The sequence below is a fragment of the Pleurodeles waltl genome, chromosome 9 (assembly GCF_031143425.1).
Source record: "Pleurodeles waltl isolate 20211129_DDA chromosome 9, aPleWal1.hap1.20221129, whole genome shotgun sequence".
NCBI lineage: Eukaryota > Metazoa > Chordata > Amphibia > Caudata > Salamandridae > Pleurodeles > Pleurodeles waltl.
Genome location: NC_090448.1, coordinates 914,278,990 through 914,302,378, shown reverse-complemented (window position 1 = coordinate 914,302,378; position 23,389 = coordinate 914,278,990). Strand labels below are relative to the sequence as shown.

The 23,389-nt window shown below is 46.2% G+C and overlaps 1 protein-coding gene across 1 annotated transcript in view; it reads left to right on the top strand.

Annotated features, from left to right (window-relative positions):
* AK7 (adenylate kinase 7) overlaps positions 1-23,389 on the top strand; it is a 225,742-nt gene that overhangs the window by 117,941 nt on the left and 84,412 nt on the right. The window contains exons 8-9 of the mRNA XM_069208273.1: positions 2,331-2,421; positions 5,623-5,700. Coding sequence (XP_069064374.1) covers positions 2,331-2,421; positions 5,623-5,700 — 169 coding nt within the window. The remainder of the gene's footprint in view (positions 1-2,330; positions 2,422-5,622; positions 5,701-23,389) is intronic.

The window sequence follows — 23,389 nt, the reverse complement described above, 5'->3', positions numbered from 1 at the left end:
GCAGGTGGGAGAGACCTAAATGCATATGTCGAGCTGGTCACAGGAACGTGCATGTGCACTTCAAAGACCAAGCCTGGCTGCTGTCTTTCAATTTAGTCCCACCCTGCCCTCATGCAGCTAGCCGTCATCTTAAATAAAAGCACTGCTGCAGCTGGCAAAACAAATTACATTTCTTTTATACAGGTCTGAGGTGGCAAAGATTACAGGGGGGCAAGACTCCAGAGCCCAACAAAGGACCCGCCCCTGTAAGTCAACCCTAAGCTAGTCCTATCAAGCCAGGGTGCAGTATATTAGAGTGAACATGTACTCTATGCATGTTTCAGCAGTAAACACCAGAAATTGTTGTTTATACTGTGGAAATGGCTAGGAGCCCCATTTGCAAGTGCAGTGTTACAGACTGTGACAGCTTCCCTGCTGACTTCTGACTGGGACTACTAAAGTTGGTACTGTATAGTATCAAACAACTTGTTATATTAAGGCCAACTTTTTGCCCAAGTTGAAATTAATATAACTTGTTGTGGTGCACAACTTTTACAAAGTTGCCACTTTGCTGCTCAAAGCCTCCTGTGCCCATTTAGGGATGCATTTGCAGAATCAGCTGCACGTTTAGAAGTACAATGAGTTTGGGGAATGGCATTCCATATGTTAGCAAAGTCCTTCAAAATTATGACTGTGAGAGCATTTGCCTCCTTTGCAACATCAAATCATATTAATATTATCCTAGAGGACACCTGTTCGCTTACCTAGAACCTCTACCTATGACTGTGGACAATCCACACTCTAAAAATATTTCATAGTTTTTGGTGTAATCTGTCCAGACAAAAAAGTGCAGGTCCTGATAAGGTGAATCAGAATCTACTGTTTCCGTTCTCACATACAACTTTTTTTTGCATGTTAGTTTATACCTATGTGCAAAATTTTCGGAATGATACCATCAACTGAAATATTTCATTTTGATAAATCTACTAATTCTGCATAGGCTGTTGATTTTCCAAATGAAGTGATAATCATTTATGGATTCACTTTCAGTTATTGTTCTGCCATAACATTTTGGAGAACGACTTTTGAAATGACTTTTCCACTGGTTGTTACGGTATCAAATGAAGGAAAGATTTTCTTTATTTAGTTGATTTTTTTAGTTGTTCTTTGCACACATTCTCTAGTTTGACATTTAGGTTTTAGTGCCATAACTGTTAACTGCATGATACTTAATTGTTTGCCGAAAGAGAGTGCTTATAGTCCACACCAGTTATTGCCATTCAAAAGGAGTGAAATAAGGTTAGTAAGTCTCAGTCATCAGCCTCAGGCTTACTCGCAACCTGCATATTGTCTCACTGCTTTGCTGTCTCAATACCTTGGTTTAGATGCAAGGCTAGTCCTTTCGCTTCCACACTTGTGCCTGCTAGTTTTCCCATACCACACTCAGTTGGCTGCTGACCTTGTCTGAATCCGCCATTTCGCTTTTCCTCCAAGGTGGTCTTTGTGTGTCATCTCAAATGTCTCCCTACCCCACTCTTCCCACTTTGTATGCTGGTCCGTCCTATCAACAGATCTCCTGTGTTTTTGTCTGCCTCAGTCGCCCTCCTCTTCTTCTAGAAACCCACTCACTTCCTAATTCTTGTTCTCATCCCCCCTCCTGTGATTCTTCAACATGGCTCTCGTGTCGCACCATGATTCAACCAAAGGCTTACAATTCAAGCAAAACTGCAGTTATTGTAAACATTCTAAGGATAGCAATTGACTTTGGCACTCTCTGCATTCAATAATGTGCTTTAATTTAGATGTAATACTCTGAGTAGGGTGCTAACAACTGGTAATAATCTACTTGCAATAACCGCCCTCAGCTGAAGGCATGAGAGTATAGTAAGGAGAAAGGCGAAAAGCTGTTGATCTAAGGCATCACCAGGGCTCTAACGTTGTTAGCAAATGTCCAGCCTACACATAGACATGAACATGTCTACTTTCTCTGTGCTTTGTGTCCCAGTTCCAGATCTTTATTGAATTTAGAATGCAAGAACACAACAGTAGGTAACTGCGCATTGGCTGAGTCAACCACAGAATACACAAAGGTTAATTATCCTTGTATTTTTAGGCGAGCAGGAACCCGTTCTGTATATAATGTAAATGATTAAAAAACTTTTTAAATAAGTTACTTATTTTGTAACCTATAGTTACTATTCTGGACAATAGAAGCTTCGCTCTATTCTTGTTATGTGTACTTTACATGTTTTCTATAATTTCTAAAAACCATTGTATCAAATGAGAAATATATGATTGGTTGACGCAGATATCAATGTTTTGTTGATAAAATATAACTCGCTGTGTTGTAGAGTGGTGCAGAATATTGCAGACCATAAGCCAAGAACACATTATTTAGTGGCAGTGGATGATTCGGTGCATACCCTTGACGAAATCGTGAAGGTAAATAATGGATATTTTGCCATATTACAAAGTAAATTTTGCATGTAGCTTTTAAGTGCAGTAATGTCGTGATCGATAAAGGTCTGTAGAGCTGAAATGTTCTGCCATCACTTGGCTTCTGATTTTTGACATTTTAAAAAATGTTGTATCTGTAGTCCATCTTTTCAGAGAGTACTCTAAAATTTGCCATTATATGTATAAAAAGTACACAAGCATTGAAGTAGAGATGAGTCCTTTTATGTGTATGCTTCACTACTTGTGTCTTCTTACCTGAAGAAGGACAAATGCTGTGTTGCCTAGGTAGTTTCATTTACTAGGACATGCAATAGTACTTCTTTATTCACATCAATTCACGTTGCAGGCCTCAGAGGTAGTAATAATAAGTGATTTAGCTGTGCAGAATACTTGGTAACATTCATATTACACTTTTGTTTAATTTAGGCATTAGCTATGCATGTCTTACTACACCAGCGATTGCAGTAAAAGTATAAGGACATGTCATCACTTAGAAATGCCATGCCCTGAATACATATCGCAGACAATGATTGTCTTCTCCTAACATGAGAACTAAGGGCCTGATTCAGAAGTTGGCCGACGGGTCATTCTGTCACAACAGTGACGGATATCCCTTCTGCTGAAATCTAAATTCCCATTATGTCTTATTGAATTTAAATTTTGGCATACGGGATATGCGTCACCATTGTCACTAAGTAACGCATCCGCCAAGTTCTAAATCAGGCCCTAAGTAGTTATAGCTATAAATTAAAGCTCCCAACTGTTACTCGGTAATCCTGGTCTCTTTTGTAATTGCCTGCACCAGCTATCATGATGTAGAAAACCTTCTATACAAGAATATTTACCCTTGAAAAACGTTAGCACTCGTGTGTACGCACCCCTCTGCGCTTCATCCCCACCTTTATATGTTATAACTAATTTGCAGGAATTAAGCTTCCCCTATCAGCAAGTTAATCACTACTACTTCTATCAAGTGCTAAAGCAACATTCCATAATAATTAGTATAACATGCTGAGAAGTCTAGTATGAAATAGGTAAAGTACCTAGCCATAGCTTGTAGATCAGCTGGTACTCGGACCAAAACAGATGACCTACACTATAGGCCATATGCTACAGTGGAGCAGCATGAGGACCTGAGAACTGTTCTGTGGAATTAATTGGCCATTTGTTCCATGAGGCATTTCCCTTGGTAGCTGGAACATTTGGAGTCCAGATTTCAATGGGCCACTGTTGGCTTCTCTGTCACTTTCTTCAGTTACCCAAGTTTAATGGCAACATTACCCAAGGTTAATGGCAGCACAGTAGGGGCTTCAGGACAGAAATAGTAAGATAGAAAGAAAGCGAGAGAAGGTAAATTATAGAGGGGAGAGAAGGCTGGAGACTAGAGTTAGGGTATGGATGGATGAAAAGCAAGCATGAGATCAAGAGAAGCGAGGATGGAAGCAGGGCTGGTTTCCACATTTCCGCCACAGCAACTTTTGTATCCCAGTCGAGGCCTAATAGCTCTTTAAATGCCCTGTGACAAACTTTCCAATATGTTTCCCAAAAAGTTGAGAATGGGTAATAGTTGAGCAGAAGCTTTTAGTCATTTATTTTCCTTATGGAGCAATCACTGGAGTATACCCACTATAAAAGGGATGTTAGACCAATGTGGCCTACATTGGAAGGATTCGCATATCATTCTGCTACATCCATAATGGCTAGGGGAGAAATTTGATATGGCCTCGTTCATCCTATGAGTGAAGCCATCAAAGTAGGAAGATATAACAAGAACTTAAAAAGATGCTTCAAGAGCAGAGAGAGTTTAGCAAGAGCACTAACAATCAGAAAAATACCATGGTCAAGGCTAAGTGACTTAGAGGTGCTAAAAGATATACATTTTTTTCAGAATAAATAGCCAGACACCATGCCAAATAGCCTTAGTTTTAGCTAAGTCAACTTTGCCCTATAGTGACATGTTTCTTCCTCACCTGCTCACACTATTCATTGCAAAATCTTTGCCTATTTGACAGCAAGTTGTGCTTGAGCCAACATCACACCTTTAACTGCAGGTCCTGTAATAGCATCTAGAGGTTCCCGGAATACCAGTGCTTGCTTGTAGAAGCCTGAACATGGAGTTGGGAGTTAGAAACAAAATACTTATTAACTTGTTCAGCAAATGCTGCTAGTAGTTTAAGAGAGAATGGCATGTCTGTGAAGGTAGCCTTAAACCGTAATAGCTTGACATCGTTTTCATGGCATCCCTTACAATGTCTGAGAGAAGTAGGAGTAACTTTTAAATTCACCGTACATCAACCGTACATCAACTATTAATCAGTCCATTTCGGAAGCAGTAAGGTATGTGTGGCTTCTCCAGCGGTATACCTTGTCGAAAAATAATATTGTAGATGTGACCCCCATTGTACCTAGAGAGACAAATAATCCATGGACAATTAATCAAATATTGATGTCCTCCAATGTGCTAGTGCAGAGAAGGTGTAAGTTAAGTGAGAAGTGATTATCTAGGGTTTATTTATAAGGACGAAGTACAGTCTTTGCTGACATAACAAAAGGTCACCATCTGAATTTACTTGACAATGGGATTAGTGTAGGTGGCACAGATCAAGTCATTCAAAAATATCACATCAACTTCCTTCTTATCCCTCCTCCTGTACCCTTTCTGTAATTGACCCCAATCTTATCCCAGGTCAGCAGCACTTTTATGTGATGCAATGCTACATGAGGGTGCCACATTTATTTAGTTTCAAAGACTGGATGAGACATTCACTTTTCTACTTTCTTTAAACTTCCTCCACTTTTGCTTGAAAACACCAATGTAGATTTTGGACTGATCCCTAGATAGATCATTCTGAAATTTCTCGAGCAATACAGGAAGGACTCTAGAAGAGGTTATAGCACATATTGTCCTTGCAACATAATCCTCCTGCCAAACACAAATTAGGACTTTATTTTATGGCAGACGTTTCTCAGGACACACAACTTCAGTGGAGGTTAAAAATTACTTACATATTCTCTTTTTCATAATAAGATTTTCTGCACTTTTGAGCCCTGCAGTAATGCGTCAAAGAAAGATCTTTGGTGTCACATATGCTAAGGATGTTTGTTCAACCAAAATTAACATCATCTCTTTCTTTTCAGTCTTAAAATCAAGTAGTGTAATATTTGTTCATGATCTCTCTTTCACAGTGTATCAGTAGTCACCTTGGATCTGGAAAAGTTGAGCACGTTCCTAAAGAGAATGTCTTCCTCACCAGTGAATTAACGGTAAGAACTACATTGTCTTTTACTGAACCATGTCTCACATTTGCTCTAATTCCTGATCCTGACTATACATATAAAGCTGTTGTTACAAAACAATGAAAGAAGAAAAACAGAGCTATAAAGAAGCATTGGTAAAGCAAAATGTCTACCGTTTTTCTTAAATAATTTAAATTATTTATTGACCAGTAACGTTTTGAATGGATAGGTAAGTAGGTGAGTAAAGTGTTAGATGGTCTGGTTAATCATTGGGGTGATGGGATTTAGACTGGTGGGCGAATTCGTGGATTGGTAGGATGATAAATAAGGAAGTGGGTGAGCATGTGTATATGTGAGTATGTGGAGTTCAGATAGGCTCAGTAGAATAGTAAAGGATAGGTAAGTAAGTGGATAGTTGAAAGATTGGTGGATTGATGAATAAATGGCTGTGTAGATGGGTGGAGCAGTGGATAGCTGGATTGGTAAATTAAAGGGTGGATGTGTGGTTTGATTAGTGGATGGATGACGGAGTAGAAGGTTGACTGAGTGGATGATTAAGTGAATGTGTGAGTCAATGGGTGAATACGTGACTATGCTTATGGATTGTTGAGTATATTTATGGGTGGATAAGCGGATGGGAGGTTGAAAGAGTAATTGAGTGATTAGGTGTAGTGAGTGATGGAAAGATGGATTGATAGAAGGGTGAGTGGATGGATGGAGTTTGTGGTTTAGTGAATTGAGGAAGTGGATGAGTCTGTTATTGATTTGATATGGTGGGAGGGAGTGTTTATCTAGGGAGAATGAGTGTATGAATCGATGGAGTTAATCAGTGTAAGTGAGGAGATGCACGGATAAATAAGTTTGTGGGTAGGTTGGTTGGGTGAGTAGATAAATGGATTAATTTAAGGCTGAGAGAGGAATGGATCAACATTTGCAGAGATAATGAAGAACTACAGCTCTCAGGCATGAGGTCCGTGTAACAATGAAGGTCCTTTTGCCCAACTTTCTCAAAGCCCTATCTACCCTACTCAGACCTCCAGCGTTCTTCCATTGTACCACCCAGCAAGTACCATGTACCACAGCCACATTACCCCTCTCTCTTCCACTCACTTCTTTGACTACTGGCTGCCACCCGCCTCCCCTTTGTTCCTTCTTTGACAATCATTCACCTCCAGGCATAGAATGGAAAGGGTAGGGGAAGCTGTGCTTCATCGCCGACGACCGCTGGGAACTCCCAGAATGTCCCAGGACGAGTGCCTGAGCTTAGGTAGCTGTGAATACTCGCTTCTGCCGCCTGGTTGATATGATCCAGCCTGAAAAGTGACTGTAGTGAAAGTGAGTGGTGATCATTCTGGAAGGGGGTTGGTCCTGTTCTGAAACATTTCTTTCACGGGGGCGATTTCCTTTCAAGAACCACGCGTTTCAAGAACTGCAGGATGAAGGTGACATTTTGTGAAGAATTGTAGGCCTTCGAATGAAAGTGCTTTCTTGGATCCGGTTATTCCAAAACACAAGATAAATGGGTCAGTTGAATTCAATGTAAATCTTTTGAGAAACAGCTAAAAGCTAATCATTCTAGTTATTTAATTAGCACGGTACTGAGGTGCGAGAAAATGTAAATGGTTTTAATGTTTCCTAAAGTTGGTAGCGTGAAATATAGTGTTTCCATTCGTATAAACCTTATTAGATGTGCTTTTCTCGTCATATTGACATACACAACAGCTACCTAAAAGATGGGCCCTCGTCTGGCATTTTGAAATCTCTTTTCTTTTTTGTTAATTATCCCTTTCATGCTTTAATTGATGTGTGAGGGTTTTTATTAGGGGTGTGTGAAATTCGCATAATTTCTCGCATCATTTTGTGACATTTTGGCAAAATTACATGAAATTACTTGTAATTACATGAAATGCACATTAAGCACTTAGGGGCCAGATGCAGGAAGAAAGCAAATTGCGACTTGCAATTTGCGAGTCCGTGCGACTCGCAAATTGCAAGTCGCAATTTGCTATGCAGAAAGGTGTCTCAGACACCTTCTGCAACTCGCAGTGGGGTCGCAAAGACCCACCTCATAAATATTTATGAGGTGGGTCGCAGTTTGTGACCCCATTGCGAGTATAGGCACTCGCTAACATGGAGGCCTGCTGTAGTCAGCAGGCCTCCATGTTAGCGACCTGCTTTTAAATAAAGCAGTTTTTTTAATTTTTTTAAATGTAGCCCGTTTTCCCTAAGGGAAAACGAGCTGCATTTCAAAAAATCCGAAACCTTTTGTTTCGGTTTTTTCAGGGCAGGGAGTGGTCCCTTGGACCACTCCCTGCCCTGAAAAAATGTTTTGGGGTCCATTCACAAAGGGGAAGGGGTCCCATGGGGACCCCTTCCCGTTTGCGAATGGGTTACCATCCACTTCAAGTGGATGGTAACTGCGACTCCATTTGCGACCGCATACGCGGTCACAAATGGAATTGCATACCATTGCGAATCGCAAATAGGAAGGGAACACCCCTTCCTATTTGCGATTCGGAAATGCATTTTGCGAGTCGGATCCGACTCGCAAAATGCATTTCAACATAGCAAAGTGGCTTTTGCGAGTCGCAAACGGCGTTTTTCGCCGTTTGCGACTCGCAAAACCCTTGCTACATCTGGCCCTTATTGTTATATTTTAGCACAAAATGCATCCTCCCGGCTACTTTGAACAGGACGACGCCAAAAATTAGGGCAAAAAACACACAAGCACCACGAACTACAGCCACTTGTGTCCTGGTTGTTCAGGCTCTTGCGCTATGATTTTGTGGTGATGCGATTTCAGGAATTTTGCATAATAAGCGTTTTTTTAAATTACGCATATTATGCCATCACCATTTAGCTTTCGCCTTGCCCTAGTTTTCTGCAACAGTAGACAGTTTCACGTTTCTTTCCCTAAAAAATTAAATGAGAAATTTAGCACGCAGACAATACATGAGTCGCAATGGAGTGGTTGTCGTCTACTTTCCCTACCAATGATGTTACATGAAGACATCAACGTTGAATTGTTTACCCTTCTTACGGTGGTGCAGCTTCGTGTGTTGCCTGGCGCTGACCTGCCAATACCAGCCAAACATGCACGTGGCCACGGGCAGATGGCTCTTGGGCAGTCCATCCTCAGCTTGTGTGCAGTGTCTACTACTGCACTAAAGAAAGGCGCTGCTTCTGCTTCTCGGATGCGCACATGCAGCACCTATGTGCAGCGTCGATTCAGCTGTGATGTGTCTCTCAGTGAAGACTTCTTAGCATGTCATTGCTCACCTGCACCTCCGCCCGCCCCACCCCCCAATTGCAGACAAAGACAGTAAGAAGGGAATACTGAATCCTAAAACTGAGTAACTGCTTTGTGGGCCGATCCAAATGTGAATGGCACTGTTAACAAGCAGTTGCAGATGGAAGTTGAGACATCGCACCCGTCTATGCATAGTGCCCACTGGTCTCGTACAAAAAATAGTGGCCAACGGAGCGAATCATGAGCCACAGTTCATGCATAACGTTTATTTTAAATTGTATTCATGATTAATTATCGGCAGGCAGGGGAAGCCATCTTTAGTGGGTGATAGTATTGCTTCTTGTGACAGCTCCGATCAAACTAGTGGGGAGGACTTGAGGACTCATTGAATTACACATAGAAAGAAAAGACTATGGGGGTTATTCCAACTTTGGAGGAAGTGGTAATCCGTCCCAAAAGTGACGGTAAAGTGACGGATATACCACCAGCCGTATTACAAGTCCATTATATCCTATGGAACTCGTAATACGGCTGGTGGTAAATCCGTCACATTTGGGACGGATTACCACCTCCTCCAAAGTTGGAATAACCCCCTATATGTCATCAAGAAGGCTTCTTCCATAACCCATCCATTTTGCCAGAATAAAATATTCAGCAGCACTTGGACTAGAATTCAGTCATGGAAGAAATACTTGCCTACCATGGTCTGAGCTAGGCTATTAGCCAAAGCCTTTACTCTTACAGACAGCAAGCAGTACACCTGGCAACACTATTCCAGCAGCCGCTAGAGCCAGTAACCCGTGGAGAGACCTTCCCTAAGTACAAAAAAGAACAGATTTCCTGCCAAATATGCGTTTGACTTGAGACTAGGGCGTTTTTTTTTTTGCTTGATTCTTCTCCAAACATTGGTGTTTTCAAAATGCTGTACATCAAATTTTGAGTTGTCTGTTCCCATCTTGCTTGTGAGGGGGTAAACAGTTGACAGCCAAAATGAAAACAAGCATTACAGGCTAAATGAAAACAAAAAAAAATGTATTCAAATGCTTTAATAGAAACTGTAAAGAAATGGCTCCCTGTTGCAGTTACCCCCCACTTTTTGCCTGATACTGATGCTGACTTGACTGAGAAGTGTGCTGGGACCCTGCTAACCAGGCCCCAGCACCAGTGTTCTTTCACCTAAAATGTACCATTGTTTCCACAATTGGCACAACCCTGGCACCTAGGTAAGTCCCTTGTAACTGGTACCCCTGGTACCAAGGGCCCTGATGCCAGGGAAGGTCTCTAAGGGCTGCAGCATGTCTTATGCCACCCTAGGGACCCCTCACTCAGCACAGACACACTGCTTGCCAGCTTGTGTGTGCTGATGGGGAGAAAATGACTAAGTCGACATGGCACTCCCCTCAGGGTGCCATGCCAACCTCCCACTGCCTGTGGCATAGGTAAGTCACCCCTCTAGTAGGCCTTACAGCCCTAAGGCAGGGTGCACTATACCACAGGTGAGGGCATATGTGCATGAGCACTATGCCCCTACAGTGTCTAAGCAAAACCTTAGACATTGTAAGTGCAGGGTAGCCATAAGAGTATATGGGCTGGGAGTCTGTCAAAAACGAACTCCACAGCTCCATAATGGCTACACTGAATACTGGGAAGTTTAGTATCAAACTTCTCAGAATAATAAACCCACACTGATGCCAGTGTTGGATTTATTAAAAAATGCACACAGAGGGCATCTTAGAGATACCCCCTGTATTTTACCCAATTGTTCAGTGCAGGACTGACTGGTCTGTGCCAGCCTGCTGCTGAGAGACGAGTGTCTGACCTCATGCGGTGAGAGCCTTTGTGCTCTCTGAGGACAGAAACAAAGCCTGCTCTGGGTGGAGGTGCTTCACACCTCCCCCCTGCAGGAACTGTAACACCTAGCAGTGAGCTTCAAAGGCTCAAGCTTCGTGTTACAATGCCCCAGGGCACTCCAGCTAGTGGAGATGCCCGCCTCCTGGACCCAGCCCCCACTTTTGGCGGCAAGTCCAGGAGAGATAATGAGAAAAACAAGGAGGAGTCACTGGCCAGTCAGGACAGCCCCTAAGGTGTCCTGAGGTGACTCTGACTTTTAGAAATCCTCCATCTTGTAGAAGGAGGATTCCCCCAATAGGGATAGGAATGTGACCCCCTCCCCTTGGGAGGAGGCACAAAGAGGGTGTACCCACCCTCAGGGCTAGTAGCCATTGGCTACTAACCCCCCAGACCTAAACACGCCCTTAAATTTAGTATTTAAGGGCTCCCCTGAACCTAAGAATGTAGATTCCTGCAACAACAAGAAGAAGGACTGCCTAGCTGAAAACCCCTGCAGAGGAAGACCAGAAGACAACAACTGCCTTGGCTCCAGAAACTCACCGGCCTGTCTCCTGCCTTCCAAAGAACTCTGCTCCAGCGACGCCTTCCAAAGGGACCAGCGACCTCTGAATCCTCTGAGGACTGCCCTGCTTCGACGACGACAAGAAACTCCCGAGGACAGCGGACCTGCTCCAAAAAGACTGCAACTTTATCCAAAGGAGCAGCTTTAAAGAACCCTGCAATCTCCCCGCAAGAAGCGTGAGACTTGCAACACTGCACCCGGCGACCCCGACTAGGCTGGTGGAGAACCGACACCTCAGGGAGGACCCCCGGACTACTCTACGACTGTGAGTACCAAAACCTGTCCCCCCTGAGCCCCCACAGCGCCGCCTGCAGAGGGAATCCCGAGGCTTCCCCTGACCGCGACTCTCTGAAACCTAAGTCCCGACGCCTGGAAAAGACCCTGCACCCGCAGCCCTCAGGACCTGAAGGACCGGACTTTCACTGCAGAAGTGACCCCCAGGAGTCCTTTTCCCTTGCCCAAGTGGAGGTTTCCCCGAGGAAGCCCCCCCTTGCCTGCCTGCAGCGCTGAAGAGATCCCTTGATCTCTCATTGACTTCCATTGCGAACCCGACGCTTGTTCTAACACTGCACCCGGCCGCCCCCGCGCCGCTGAGGGTGAAATTTCTGTGTGGGCTTGTGCCCCCCCCCGGTGCCCTACAAAACCCCCCTGGTCTGCCCCCCGAAGACGCGGGTACTTACCTGCTGGCAGACTGGAACCGGGGCACCCCCTTCTCTCCATTGGAGCCTATGCGTTTTGGGCACCACTTTGAACTCTGCACCTGACCGGCCCTGAGCTGCTGGTGTGGTAACTTTGGGGTTGCTCTGAACCCCCAACGGTTGGCTACCTTGGACCAAGAACTGAACCCTGTAAGTGTCTTACTTACCTGGTAAAACTAACAAAAACTTACCTCCCCCAGGAACTGTGAAAATTGCACTGTGTCCACTTTTGAAATAGCTATTTGTGAATAACTTGAAAAGTATACATGCAATTGAAATGATTCAAAGTTCCTAATGTACTTACCTGCAATACCTTTCAAACAAGATATTACATGTTAAATTTGAACCTGTGGTTCTTAAAATAAACTAAGAAAAGATATTTTTCTATAACAAAACCTATTGGCTGGATTTGTCTCTGAGTGTGTGTACCTCATTTATTGTCTATGTGTATGTACAACAAATGCTTAACACTACTCCTTGGATAAGCCTACTGCTCGACCACACTACCACAAAATAGAGCATTAGTATTATCTATTTTTACCACTATTTTACCTCTAAGGGGAACCCTTGGACTCTGTGCATGCTAGTCCTTACTTTGAAATAGCACATACAGAGCCAACTTCCTACATTGGTGGATCAGCGGTGGGGTACAAGACTTTGCATTTGCTGGACTACTCAGCCAATACCTGATCACCCGACAAATTCCAAAATTGTCATTAGAAATTGATTTTTGCAATTTGAAAAGTTTTCTAAATTCTTAAAAGTCCTGCTAGGGCCTTGTGTTAGTCCCTGTTAGCATTTCTTTTAGAGTTTAAAAGTTTGTAAAAGTTTGAATTAGATTCTAGAACCAGTTTTAGTTTCTTAAAAAGTATTCCAACTTTTAGAAGCATAATGTCTAGCACAGATGTGAATGTGGTGGAACTCGACACCACACCTTACCTCCATCTCCAGATGAGAGAGCTAAGGTCACTCTGTAACATAAGAAAAATAACAATGGGCTCCAGACCTACCAAAGCACAGCTCCAGGAGCTGTTGGCAGAGTATGATAGAGCCAACCCCTCTGTGGATAACACAGAGGAAGATGATAGTGAACTGGAGGAAGAATCCCCTCCACCAGTCCTATCTAGGGAGAACAGGGCTTCTCAAGCCCTGACTCCAAAAATAATAGTCAGAGATGCTGGCTCCCTCACAGGAGGGTCCAACCTCTCTGAAATCACTGAGGATAACTCCAGTGAAGAGGACATCCAGTTAGCCAGGATGGCCAAAAGATTGGCTTTGGAAAAACAGATCCTAGCCATAGAAAGGGAAAGACAAGAGATGGGCCTAGGACCCATCAATGGTGGCAGCAACATAACTAGGGTCAGAGATTCTCCTGACATGTTGAAAATCCCCAAAGGGATTATAACTAAATATGAAGATGGTGATGACATCACCAAATGGTTCACAGCTTTTGAGAGGGCTTGTGAAACCAGAAAAGTGAACAAATCTCACTGGGGTGCTCTCCTTTGGGAAATGTTCACAGGAAAGTGTAGGGATAGACTCCTCACACTCTCTAAAAAAGATGCAGAATCTTATGACCTCATGAAGGGTACCCTGATTGAGGGCTTTGGATTCTCCACTGAGGAGTATAGAATTAGATTCAGGGGGGCTCAAAAATCCTCGAGCCAGACCTGGGTTGATTATGTTGACTACTCAGTGAAAACACTGGATGGTTGGGTAACTGGAAATGAAGTGTATGACTATGTTGGGCTTTATAGTTTGTTTATGAAAGAACACATTTTAAGTAACTGCTTCAATGAAAAGTTGCATCAGTATCTGGTAGACCTAGGTCCAATTTCTCCCCAAGAATTGGGAAAGAAGGCAGACCACTGGGTCAAGACTAGGGTAACCAAAACTTCCACTGGGGGTGACCAAAAGAAAGGGGTTACAAAGCCTCCCCAGGAGAAAGTGGGTGACACTAGAAACAAAGAAAAAGAGTCCCCTGTAGGCCCCCAAAAACCAGACCAGGTGGGTGGGCCCAGAGACACAACCCAAAACAAAGGTGGGTACCAGGGTAAGAGCTGGGATGCCACTAAGGCATGGTGCCATAACTGTAAACAGACAGGGCACCACACCAAGGACACTTCTTGTCCCAAAAACAAACCCCCTAGCAAAATCCCAGGGGTGACCAGTGTAGCCATTGGGGATGACTCCTCAGATGAGGAGGTCTTCATAGCCTTCAACTGGAAAAAGGGCCCAACAGGTGAGTTGGAGATTCCAGAGGGAAGTAGACACTTCCACCACCTACTGGTGAATGGAATCCCAGCCACTGCCCTGAGAGACACTTGTGCCAGTCACACTATTGTGCATGACAGGCTGGTGTTCTCAAACCAGTACATCCCAGGTGAGATGGCCAGAGTAAGAGTTAGCCCAGACAGGGTCACTGATAGGCCTGTGGCTTTTGTGCCCATAGAAGTGGGTGGGACTTTTAGCTGGAGAAGGGTGGTAGTCAGTACAGACCTCCCCCTTGATTGTCTCCTTGGAAATGACTACCCAGAGGTTAGTCAGAGCCCAAGAGAGGAACTGGTCCAGTGCCAGTCCTCTCCCAAGGATTCTGGAGTGCCTGCCTCTGCAGTAAATGCAAGTAGGCCCCAGAAGAAAAAGAAAAGGAAACAGAGTAGGAAAGGTGGACAACCTTTAGCCAAGGTTCCAGCAAGCCAAGGAGATTCTGCTCCAGTAGGGGAGAACTCCAAAAGTGGCTCTGATAAAGTCCAACCTGACCCACAAGAAGTCCTGGCTAGTCAGGCAACTGTTAAGCCTGAGTGGGTGGCTCCTCAGCTAACAGAAGAAAGAGTGTAAGAAGGGTGTTTACTACAAGATGTGGTAACCCCCCACTCTAATACAGCAGACAGGCACCCTGAACCCAAAGAAGCCTGTAACTTAGCCCCTTCCCTTGTAGGTGAAGAGCTAAAGGTGTGGTTCTGGGCACTGATAGCTGTCAGTGGCCTCTGCTGGGTGTTAGCCTTTATGGCTGCACTATCCTTGGCATGGTGGGCTGACCCCATGCCAAATAGCAAGTTAGGCCCCCTGACCCTGTTGGTCATGGTGGGGTTACTCCAGCTCTGGGTAACCTCTTTGGGTAAGCTAGGGGTGACCCTGGCTAAGATAAGATTAGCAGAGGTGGATACCTCTAACCCCAAAATAGAGAGAATGGGTGAAGACATAAAAAGCACAGACAAGTGGCAGTTCAGACTAGGTCCTATCACTGTGGAAGTGGGTCAGTTCCCCAGAGGGAATGACCTGAACAGGAGGATGTAAGGCAGAGTAGGCCCTGCAACAAACCAGCCTATTTCCTCTACTCTTCCTCGCCTGACAGACTAGGAAGACTCTCCCAGCTTTGGCTGAGTCTCCTGGCCTGTGGGCTGGGGGGGGCTTGTGTAAAGAAATGGCTCCCTGTTGCAGTTACCCCCCACCTTTTGCCTGATACTGATGCTGACTTGACTGAGAAGTGTGCTGGGACCCTGCTAACCAGGCCCCAGCACCAGTGTTCTTTCACCTAAAATGTACCATTGTTTCCACAATTGGCACAACCCTGGCACCTAGGTAAGTCCCTTGTAACTGGTACCCCTGGTACCAAGGGCCCTGATGCCAGGGAAGGTCTCTAAGGGCTGCAGCATGTCTTATGCCACCCTAGGGACCCCTCACTCAGCACAGACACACTGCTTGCCAGCTTGTGTGTGCTGATGGGGAGAAAATGACTAAGTCGACATGGCACTCCCCTCAGGGTGCCATGCCAACCTCCCACTGCCTGTGGCATAGGTAAGTCACCCCTCTAGTAGGCCTTACAGCCCTAAGGCAGGGTGCACTATACCACAGGTGAGGGCATATGTGCATGAGCACTATGCCCCTACAGTGTCTAAGCAAAACCTTAGACATTGTAAGTGCAGGGTAGCCATAAGAGTATATGGGCTGGGAGTCTGTCAAAAACGAACTCCACAGCTCCATAATGGCTACACTGAATACTGGGAAGTTTAGTATCAAACTTCTCAGAATAATAAACCCACACTGATGCCAGTGTTGGATTTATTAAAAAATGCACACAGAGGGCATCTTAGAGATACCCCCTGTATTTTACCCAATTGTTCAGTGCAGGACTGACTGGTCTGTGCCAGCCTGCTGCTGAGAGACGAGTGTCTGACCTCATGCGGTGAGAGCCTTTGTGCTCTCTGAGGACAGAAACAAAGCCTGCTCTGGGTGGAGGTGCTTCACACCTCCCCCCTGCAGGAACTGTAACACCTAGCAGTGAGCTTCAAAGGCTCAAGCTTCATGTTACAATGCCCCAGGGCACTCCAGCTAGTGGAGATGCCCGCCTCCTGGACCCAGCCCCCACTTTTGGCGGCAAGTCCAGGAGAGATAATGAGAAAAACAAGGAGGAGTCACTGGCCAGTCAGGACAGCCCCTAAGGTGTCCTGAGCTGAGGTGACTCTGACTTTTAGAAATCCTCCATCTTGTAGAAGGAGGATTCCCCTAATAGGGATAGGAATGTGACCCCCTCCCCTTGGGAGGAGGCACAAAGAGGGTGTACCCACCCTCAGGGCTAGTAGCCATTGGCTACTAACCCCCCAGACCTAAACACGCCCTTAAATTTAGTATTTAAGGGCTCCCCTGAACCTAAGAATGTAGATTCCTGCAACAACAAGAAGAAGGACTGCCTAGCTGAAAACCCCTGCAGAGGAAGACCAGAAGACAACAACTGCCTTGGCTCCAGAAACTCACCGGCCTGTCTCCTGCCTTCCAAAGAACTCTGCTCCAGCGACGCCTTCCAAAGGGACCAGCGACCTCTGAATCCTCTGAGGACTGCCCTGCTTCGACGACGACAAGAAACTCCAGAGGACAGCGGACCTGCTCCAAAAAGACTGCAACTTTATCCAAAGGAGCAGCTTTAAAGAACCCTGCAATCTCCCCGCAAGAAGCGTGAGACTTGCAACACTGCACCCGGCGACCCCGACTCGGCTGGTGGAGAACCGACACCTCAGGGAGGACCCCCGGACTACTCTACGACTGTGAGTACCAAAACCTGTCCCCCCTGAGCCCCCACAGCGCCGCCTGCAGAGGGAATCCCGAGGCTTCCCCTGACCGCGACTCTCTGAAACCTAAGTCCCGACGCCTGGAAAAGACTCTGCACCCGCAGCCCTCAGGACCTGAAGGACCGGACTTTCACTGCAGAAGTGACCCCCAGGAGTCCCTCTCCCTTGCCCAAGTGGAGGTTTCCCCGAGGAAGCCCCCCCTTGCCTGCCTGCAGCGCTGAAGAGATCCCTTGATCTCTCATTGACTTCCATTGCGAACCCGACGCTTGTTCTAACACTGCACCCGGCCGCCCCCGCGCCGCTGAGGGTGAAATTTCTGTGTGGGCTTGTGCCCCCCCCGGTGCCCTACAAAACCCCCCTGGTCTGCCCCCCGAAGACGCGGGTACTTACCTGCTGGCAGACTGGAACCAGGGCACCCCCTTCTCTCCATTGGAGCCTATGCGTTTTGGGCACCACTTTGAACTCTGCACCTGACCGGCCCTGAGCTGCTGGTGTGGTAACTTTGGGGTTGCTCTGAACCCCCAACGGTGGGCTACCTTGGACCAAGAACTGAACCCTGTAAGTGTCTTACTTACCTGGTAAAACTAACAAAAACTTACCTCCCCCAGGAACTGTGAAAATTGCACTGTGTCCACTTTTGAAATAGCTATTTGTGAATAACTTGAAAAGTATACATGCAATTGAAATGATTCAAAGTTCCTAATGTACTTACCTGCAATGCCTTTCAAACAAGATATTACATGTTACATTTGAACCTGTGGTTCTTAAAATAAACTAAGAAAAGATATTTTTCTATAACAAAACCTATTGGCTGGATTTGTCTCTGAGTGTGTGTACCTCATTTATTGTCTATGTGTATGTACAACAAATGCTTAACACTATTCCTTGGATAAGCCTACTGCTCGACCACACTACCACAAAATAGAGCATTAGTATTATCCATTTTTACCACTATTTTACCTCTAAGGGGAACCCTTTGACTCTGTGCATGCTAGTCCTTACTTTGAAATAGCACATACAGAGCCAACTTCCTACATTGGTGGATCAGCGGTGGGGTACAAGACTTTGCATTTGCTGGACTACTCAGCCAATACCTGATCACTCGACAAATTCCAAAATTGTCATTAGAAATTGATTTTTGCAATTTGAAAAGTTTTCTAAATTCTTAAAAGTCCTGCTAGGGCCTTGTGTTAGTCCCTGTTAGCATTTCTTTTAGAGTTTAAAAGTTTGTAAAAGTTTGAATTAGATTCTAGAACCAGTTTTAGTTTCTTAAAAAGTATTCCAACTTTTAGAAGCATAATGTCTAGCACAGATGTGAATGTGGTGGAACTCGACACCACACCTTACCTCCATCTCCAGATGAGAGAGCTAAGGTCACTCTGTAACATAAGAAAAATAACAATGGGCTCCAGACCTACCAAAGCACAGCTCCAGGAGCTGTTGGCAGAGTATGATAGAGCCAACCCCTCTGTGGATAACACAGAGGAAGATGATAGTGAACTGGAGGAAGAATCCCCTCCACCAGTCCTATCTAGGGAGAACAGGGCTTCTCAAGCCCTGACTCCAAAAATAATAGTCAGAGATGCTGGCTCCCTCACAGGAGGGTCCAACCTCTCTGAAATCACTGAGGATAACTCCAGTGAAGAGGACATCCAGTTAGCCAGGATGGCCAAAAGATTGGCTTTGGAAAAACAGATCCTAGCCATAGAAAGGGAAAGACAAGAGATGGGCCTAGGACCCATCAATGGTGGCAGCAACATAACTAGGGTCAGAGATTCTCCTGACATGTTGAAAATCCCCAAAGGGATTATAACTAAATATGAAGATGGTGATGACATCACCAAATGGTTCACAGCTTTTGAGAGGGCTTGTGAAACCAGAAAAGTGAACAAATCTCACTGGGGTGCTCTCCTTTGGGAAATGTTCACAGGAAAGTGTAGGGATAGACTCCTCACACTCTCTAAAAAAGATGCAGAATCTTATGACCTCATGAAGGGTACCCTGATTGAGGGCTTTGGATTCTCCACTGAGGAGTATAGAATTAGATTCAGGGGGGCTCAAAAATCCTCGAGCCAGACCTGGGTTGATTATGTTGACTACTCAGTGAAAACACTGGATGGTTGGGTAACTGGAAATGAAGTGTATGACTATGTTGGGCTTTATAGTTTGTTTATGAAAGAACACATTTTAAGTAACTGCTTCAATGAAAAGTTGCATCAGTATCTGGTAGACCTAGGTCCAATTTCTCCCCAAGAATTGGGAAAGAAGGCAGACCACTGGGTCAAGACTAGGGTAACCAAAACTTCCACTGGGGGTGACCAAAAGAAAGGGGTTACAAAGCCTCCCCAGGAGAAAGTGGGTGACACTAGAAACAAAGAAAAAGAGTCCCCTGTAGGCCCCCAAAAACCAGACCAGGTGGGTGGGCCCAGAGACACAACCCAAAACAAAGGTGGGTACCAGGGTAAGAGCTGGGATGCCACTAAGGCATGGTGCCATAACTGTAAACAGACAGGGCACCACACCAAGGACACTTCTTGTCCCAAAAACAAACCCCCTAGCAAAATCCCAGGGGTGACCAGTGTAGCCATTGGGGATGACTCCTCAGATGAGGAGGTCTTCATAGCCTTCAACTGGAAAAAGGGCCCAACAGGTGAGTTGGAGATTCCAGAGGGAAGTAGACACTTCCACCACCTACTGGTGAATGGAATCCCAGCCACTGCCCTGAGAGACACTTGTGCCAGTCACACTATTGTGCATGACAGGCTGGTGTTCTCAAACCAGTACATCCCAGGTGAGATGGCCAGAGTAAGAGTTAGCCCAGACAGGGTCACTGATAGGCCTGTGGCTTTTGTGCCCATAGAAGTGGGTGGGACTTTTAGCTGGAGAAGGGTGGTAGTCAGTACAGACCTCCCCCTTGATTGTCTCCTTGGAAATGACTACCCAGAGGTTAGTCAGAGCCCAAGAGAGGAACTGGTCCAGTGCCAGTCCTCTCCCAAGGATTCTGGAGTGCCTGCCTCTGCAGTAAATGCAAGTAGGCCCCAGAAGAAAAAGAAAAGGAAACAGAGTAGGAAAGGTGGACAACCTTTAGCCAAGGTTCCAGCAAGCCAAGGAGATTCTGCTCCAGTAGGGGAGAACTCCAAAAGTGGCTCTGATAAAGTCCAACCTGACCCACAAGAAGTCCTGGCTAGTCAGGCAACTGTTAAGCCTGAGTGGGTGGCTCCTCAGCTAACAGAAGAAAGAGTGTAAGAAGGGTGTTTACTACAAGATGTGGTAACCCCCCACTCTAATACAGCAGACAGGCACCCTGAACCCAAAGAAGCCTGTAACTTAGCCCCTTCCCTTGTAGGTGAAGAGCTAAAGGTGTGGTTCTGGGCACTGATAGCTGTCAGTGGCCTCTGCTGGGTGTTAGCCTTTATGGCTGCACTATCCTTGGCATGGTGGGCTGACCCCATGCCAAATAGCAAGTTAGGCCCCCTGACCCTGTTGGTCATGGTGGGGTTACTCCAGCTCTGGGTAACCTCTTTGGGTAAGCTAGGGGTGACCCTGGCTAAGATAAGATTAGCAGAGGTGGATACCTCTAACCCCAAAATAGAGAGAATGGGTGAAGACATAAAAAGCACAGACAAGTGGCAGTTCAGACTAGGTCCTATCACTGTGGAAGTGGGTCAGTTCCCCAGAGGGAATGACCTGAACAGGAGGATGTAAGGCAGAGTAGGCCCTGCAACAAACCAGCCTATTTCCTCTACTCTTCCTCGCCTGACAGACTAGGAAGACTCTCCCAGCTTTGGCTGAGTCTCCTGGCCTGTGGGCTGGGGGGGGCTTGTGTAAAGAAATGGCTCCCTGTTGCAGTTACCCCCCACCTTTTGCCTGATACTGATGCTGACTTGACTGAGAAGTGTGCTGGGACCCTGCTAACCAGGCCCCAGCACCAGTGTTCTTTCACCTAAAATGTACCATTGTTTCCACAATTGGCACAACCCTGGCACCTAGGTAAGTCCCTTGTAACTGGTACCCCTGGTACCAAGGGCCCTGATGCCAGGGAAGGTCTCTAAGGGCTGCAGCATGTCTTATGCCACCCTAGGGACCCCTCACTCAGCACAGACACACTGCTTGCCAGCTTGTGTGTGCTGATGGGGAGAAAATGACTAAGTCGACATGGCACTCCCCTCAGGGTGCCATGCCAACCTCCCACTGCCTGTGGCATAGGTAAGTCACCCCTCTAGTAGGCCTTACAGCCCTAAGGCAGGGTGCACTATACCACAGGTGAGGGCATATGTGCATGAGCACTATGCCCCTACAGTGTCTAAGCAAAACCTTAGACATTGTAAGTGCAGGGTAGCCATAAGAGTATATGGGCTGGGAGTCTGTCAAAAACGAACTCCACAGCTCCATAATGGCTACACTGAATACTGGGAAGTTTAGTATCAAACTTCTCAGAATAATAAACCCACACTGATGCCAGTGTTGGATTTATTAAAAAATGCACACAGAGGGCATCTTAGAGATACCCCCTGTATTTTACCCAATTGTTCAGTGCAGGACTGACTGGTCTGTGCCAGCCTGCTGCTGAGAGACGAGTGTCTGACCTCATGCGGTGAGAGCCTTTGTGCTCTCTGAGGACAGAAACAAAGCCTGCTCTGGGTGGAGGTGCTTCACACCTCCCCCCTGCAGGAACTGTAACACCTAGCAGTGAGCTTCAAAGGCTCAAGCTTCATGTTACAATGCCCCAGGGCACTCCAGCTAGTGGAGATGCCCGCCTCCTGGACCCAGCCCCCACTTTTGGCGGCAAGTCCAGGAGAGATAATGAGAAAAACAAGGAGGAGTCACTGGCCAGTCAGGACAGCCCCTAAGGTGTCCTGAGCTGAGGTGACTCTGACTTTTAGAAATCCTCCATCTTGTAGAAGGAGGATTCCCCTAATAGGGATAGGAATGTGACCCCCTCCCCTTGGGAGGAGGCACAAAGAGGGTGTACCCACCCTCAGGGCTAGTAGCCATTGGCTACTAACCCCCCAGACCTAAACACGCCCTTAAATTTAGTATTTAAGGGCTCCCCTGAACCTAAGAATGTAGATTCCTGCAACAACAAGAAGAAGGACTGCCTAGCTGAAAACCCCTGCAGAGGAAGACCAGAAGACAACAACTGCCTTGGCTCCAGAAACTCACCGGCCTGTCTCCTGCCTTCCAAAGAACTCTGCTCCAGCGACGCCTTCCAAAGGGACCAGCGACCTCTGAATCCTCTGAGGACTGCCCTGCTTCGACGACGACAAGAAACTCCAGAGGACAGCGGACCTGCTCCAAAAAGACTGCAACTTTATCCAAAGGAGCAGCTTTAAAGAACCCTGCAATCTCCCCGCAAGAAGCGTGAGACTTGCAACACTGCACCCGGCGACCCCGACTCGGCTGGTGGAGAACCGACACCTCAGGGAGGACCCCCGGACTACTCTACGACTGTGAGTACCAAAACCTGTCCCCCCTGAGCCCCCACAGCGCCGCCTGCAGAGGGAATCCCGAGGCTTCCCCTGACCGCGACTCTCTGAAACCTAAGTCCCGACGCCTGGAAAAGACTCTGCACCCGCAGCCCTCAGGACCTGAAGGACCGGACTTTCACTGCAGAAGTGACCCCCAGGAGTCCCTCTCCCTTGCCCAAGTGGAGGTTTCCCCGAGGAAGCCCCCCCTTGCCTGCCTGCAGCGCTGAAGAGATCCCTTGATCTCTCATTGACTTCCATTGCGAACCCGACGCTTGTTCTAACACTGCACCCGGCCGCCCCCGCGCCGCTGAGGGTGAAATTTCTGTGTGGGCTTGTGCCCCCCCCGGTGCCCTACAAAACCCCCCTGGTCTGCCCCCCGAAGACGCGGGTACTTACCTGCTGGCAGACTGGAACCAGGGCACCCCCTTCTCTCCATTGGAGCCTATGCGTTTTGGGCACCACTTTGAACTCTGCACCTGACCGGCCCTGAGCTGCTGGTGTGGTAACTTTGGGGTTGCTCTGAACCCCCAACGGTGGGCTACCTTGGACCAAGAACTGAACCCTGTAAGTGTCTTACTTACCTGGTAAAACTAACAAAAACTTACCTCCCCCAGGAACTGTGAAAATTGCACTGTGTCCACTTTTGAAATAGCTATTTGTGAATAACTTGAAAAGTATACATGCAATTGAAATGATTCAAAGTTCCTAATGTACTTACCTGCAATGCCTTTCAAACAAGATATTACATGTTACATTTGAACCTGTGGTTCTTAAAATAAACTAAGAAAAGATATTTTTCTATAACAAAACCTATTGGCTGG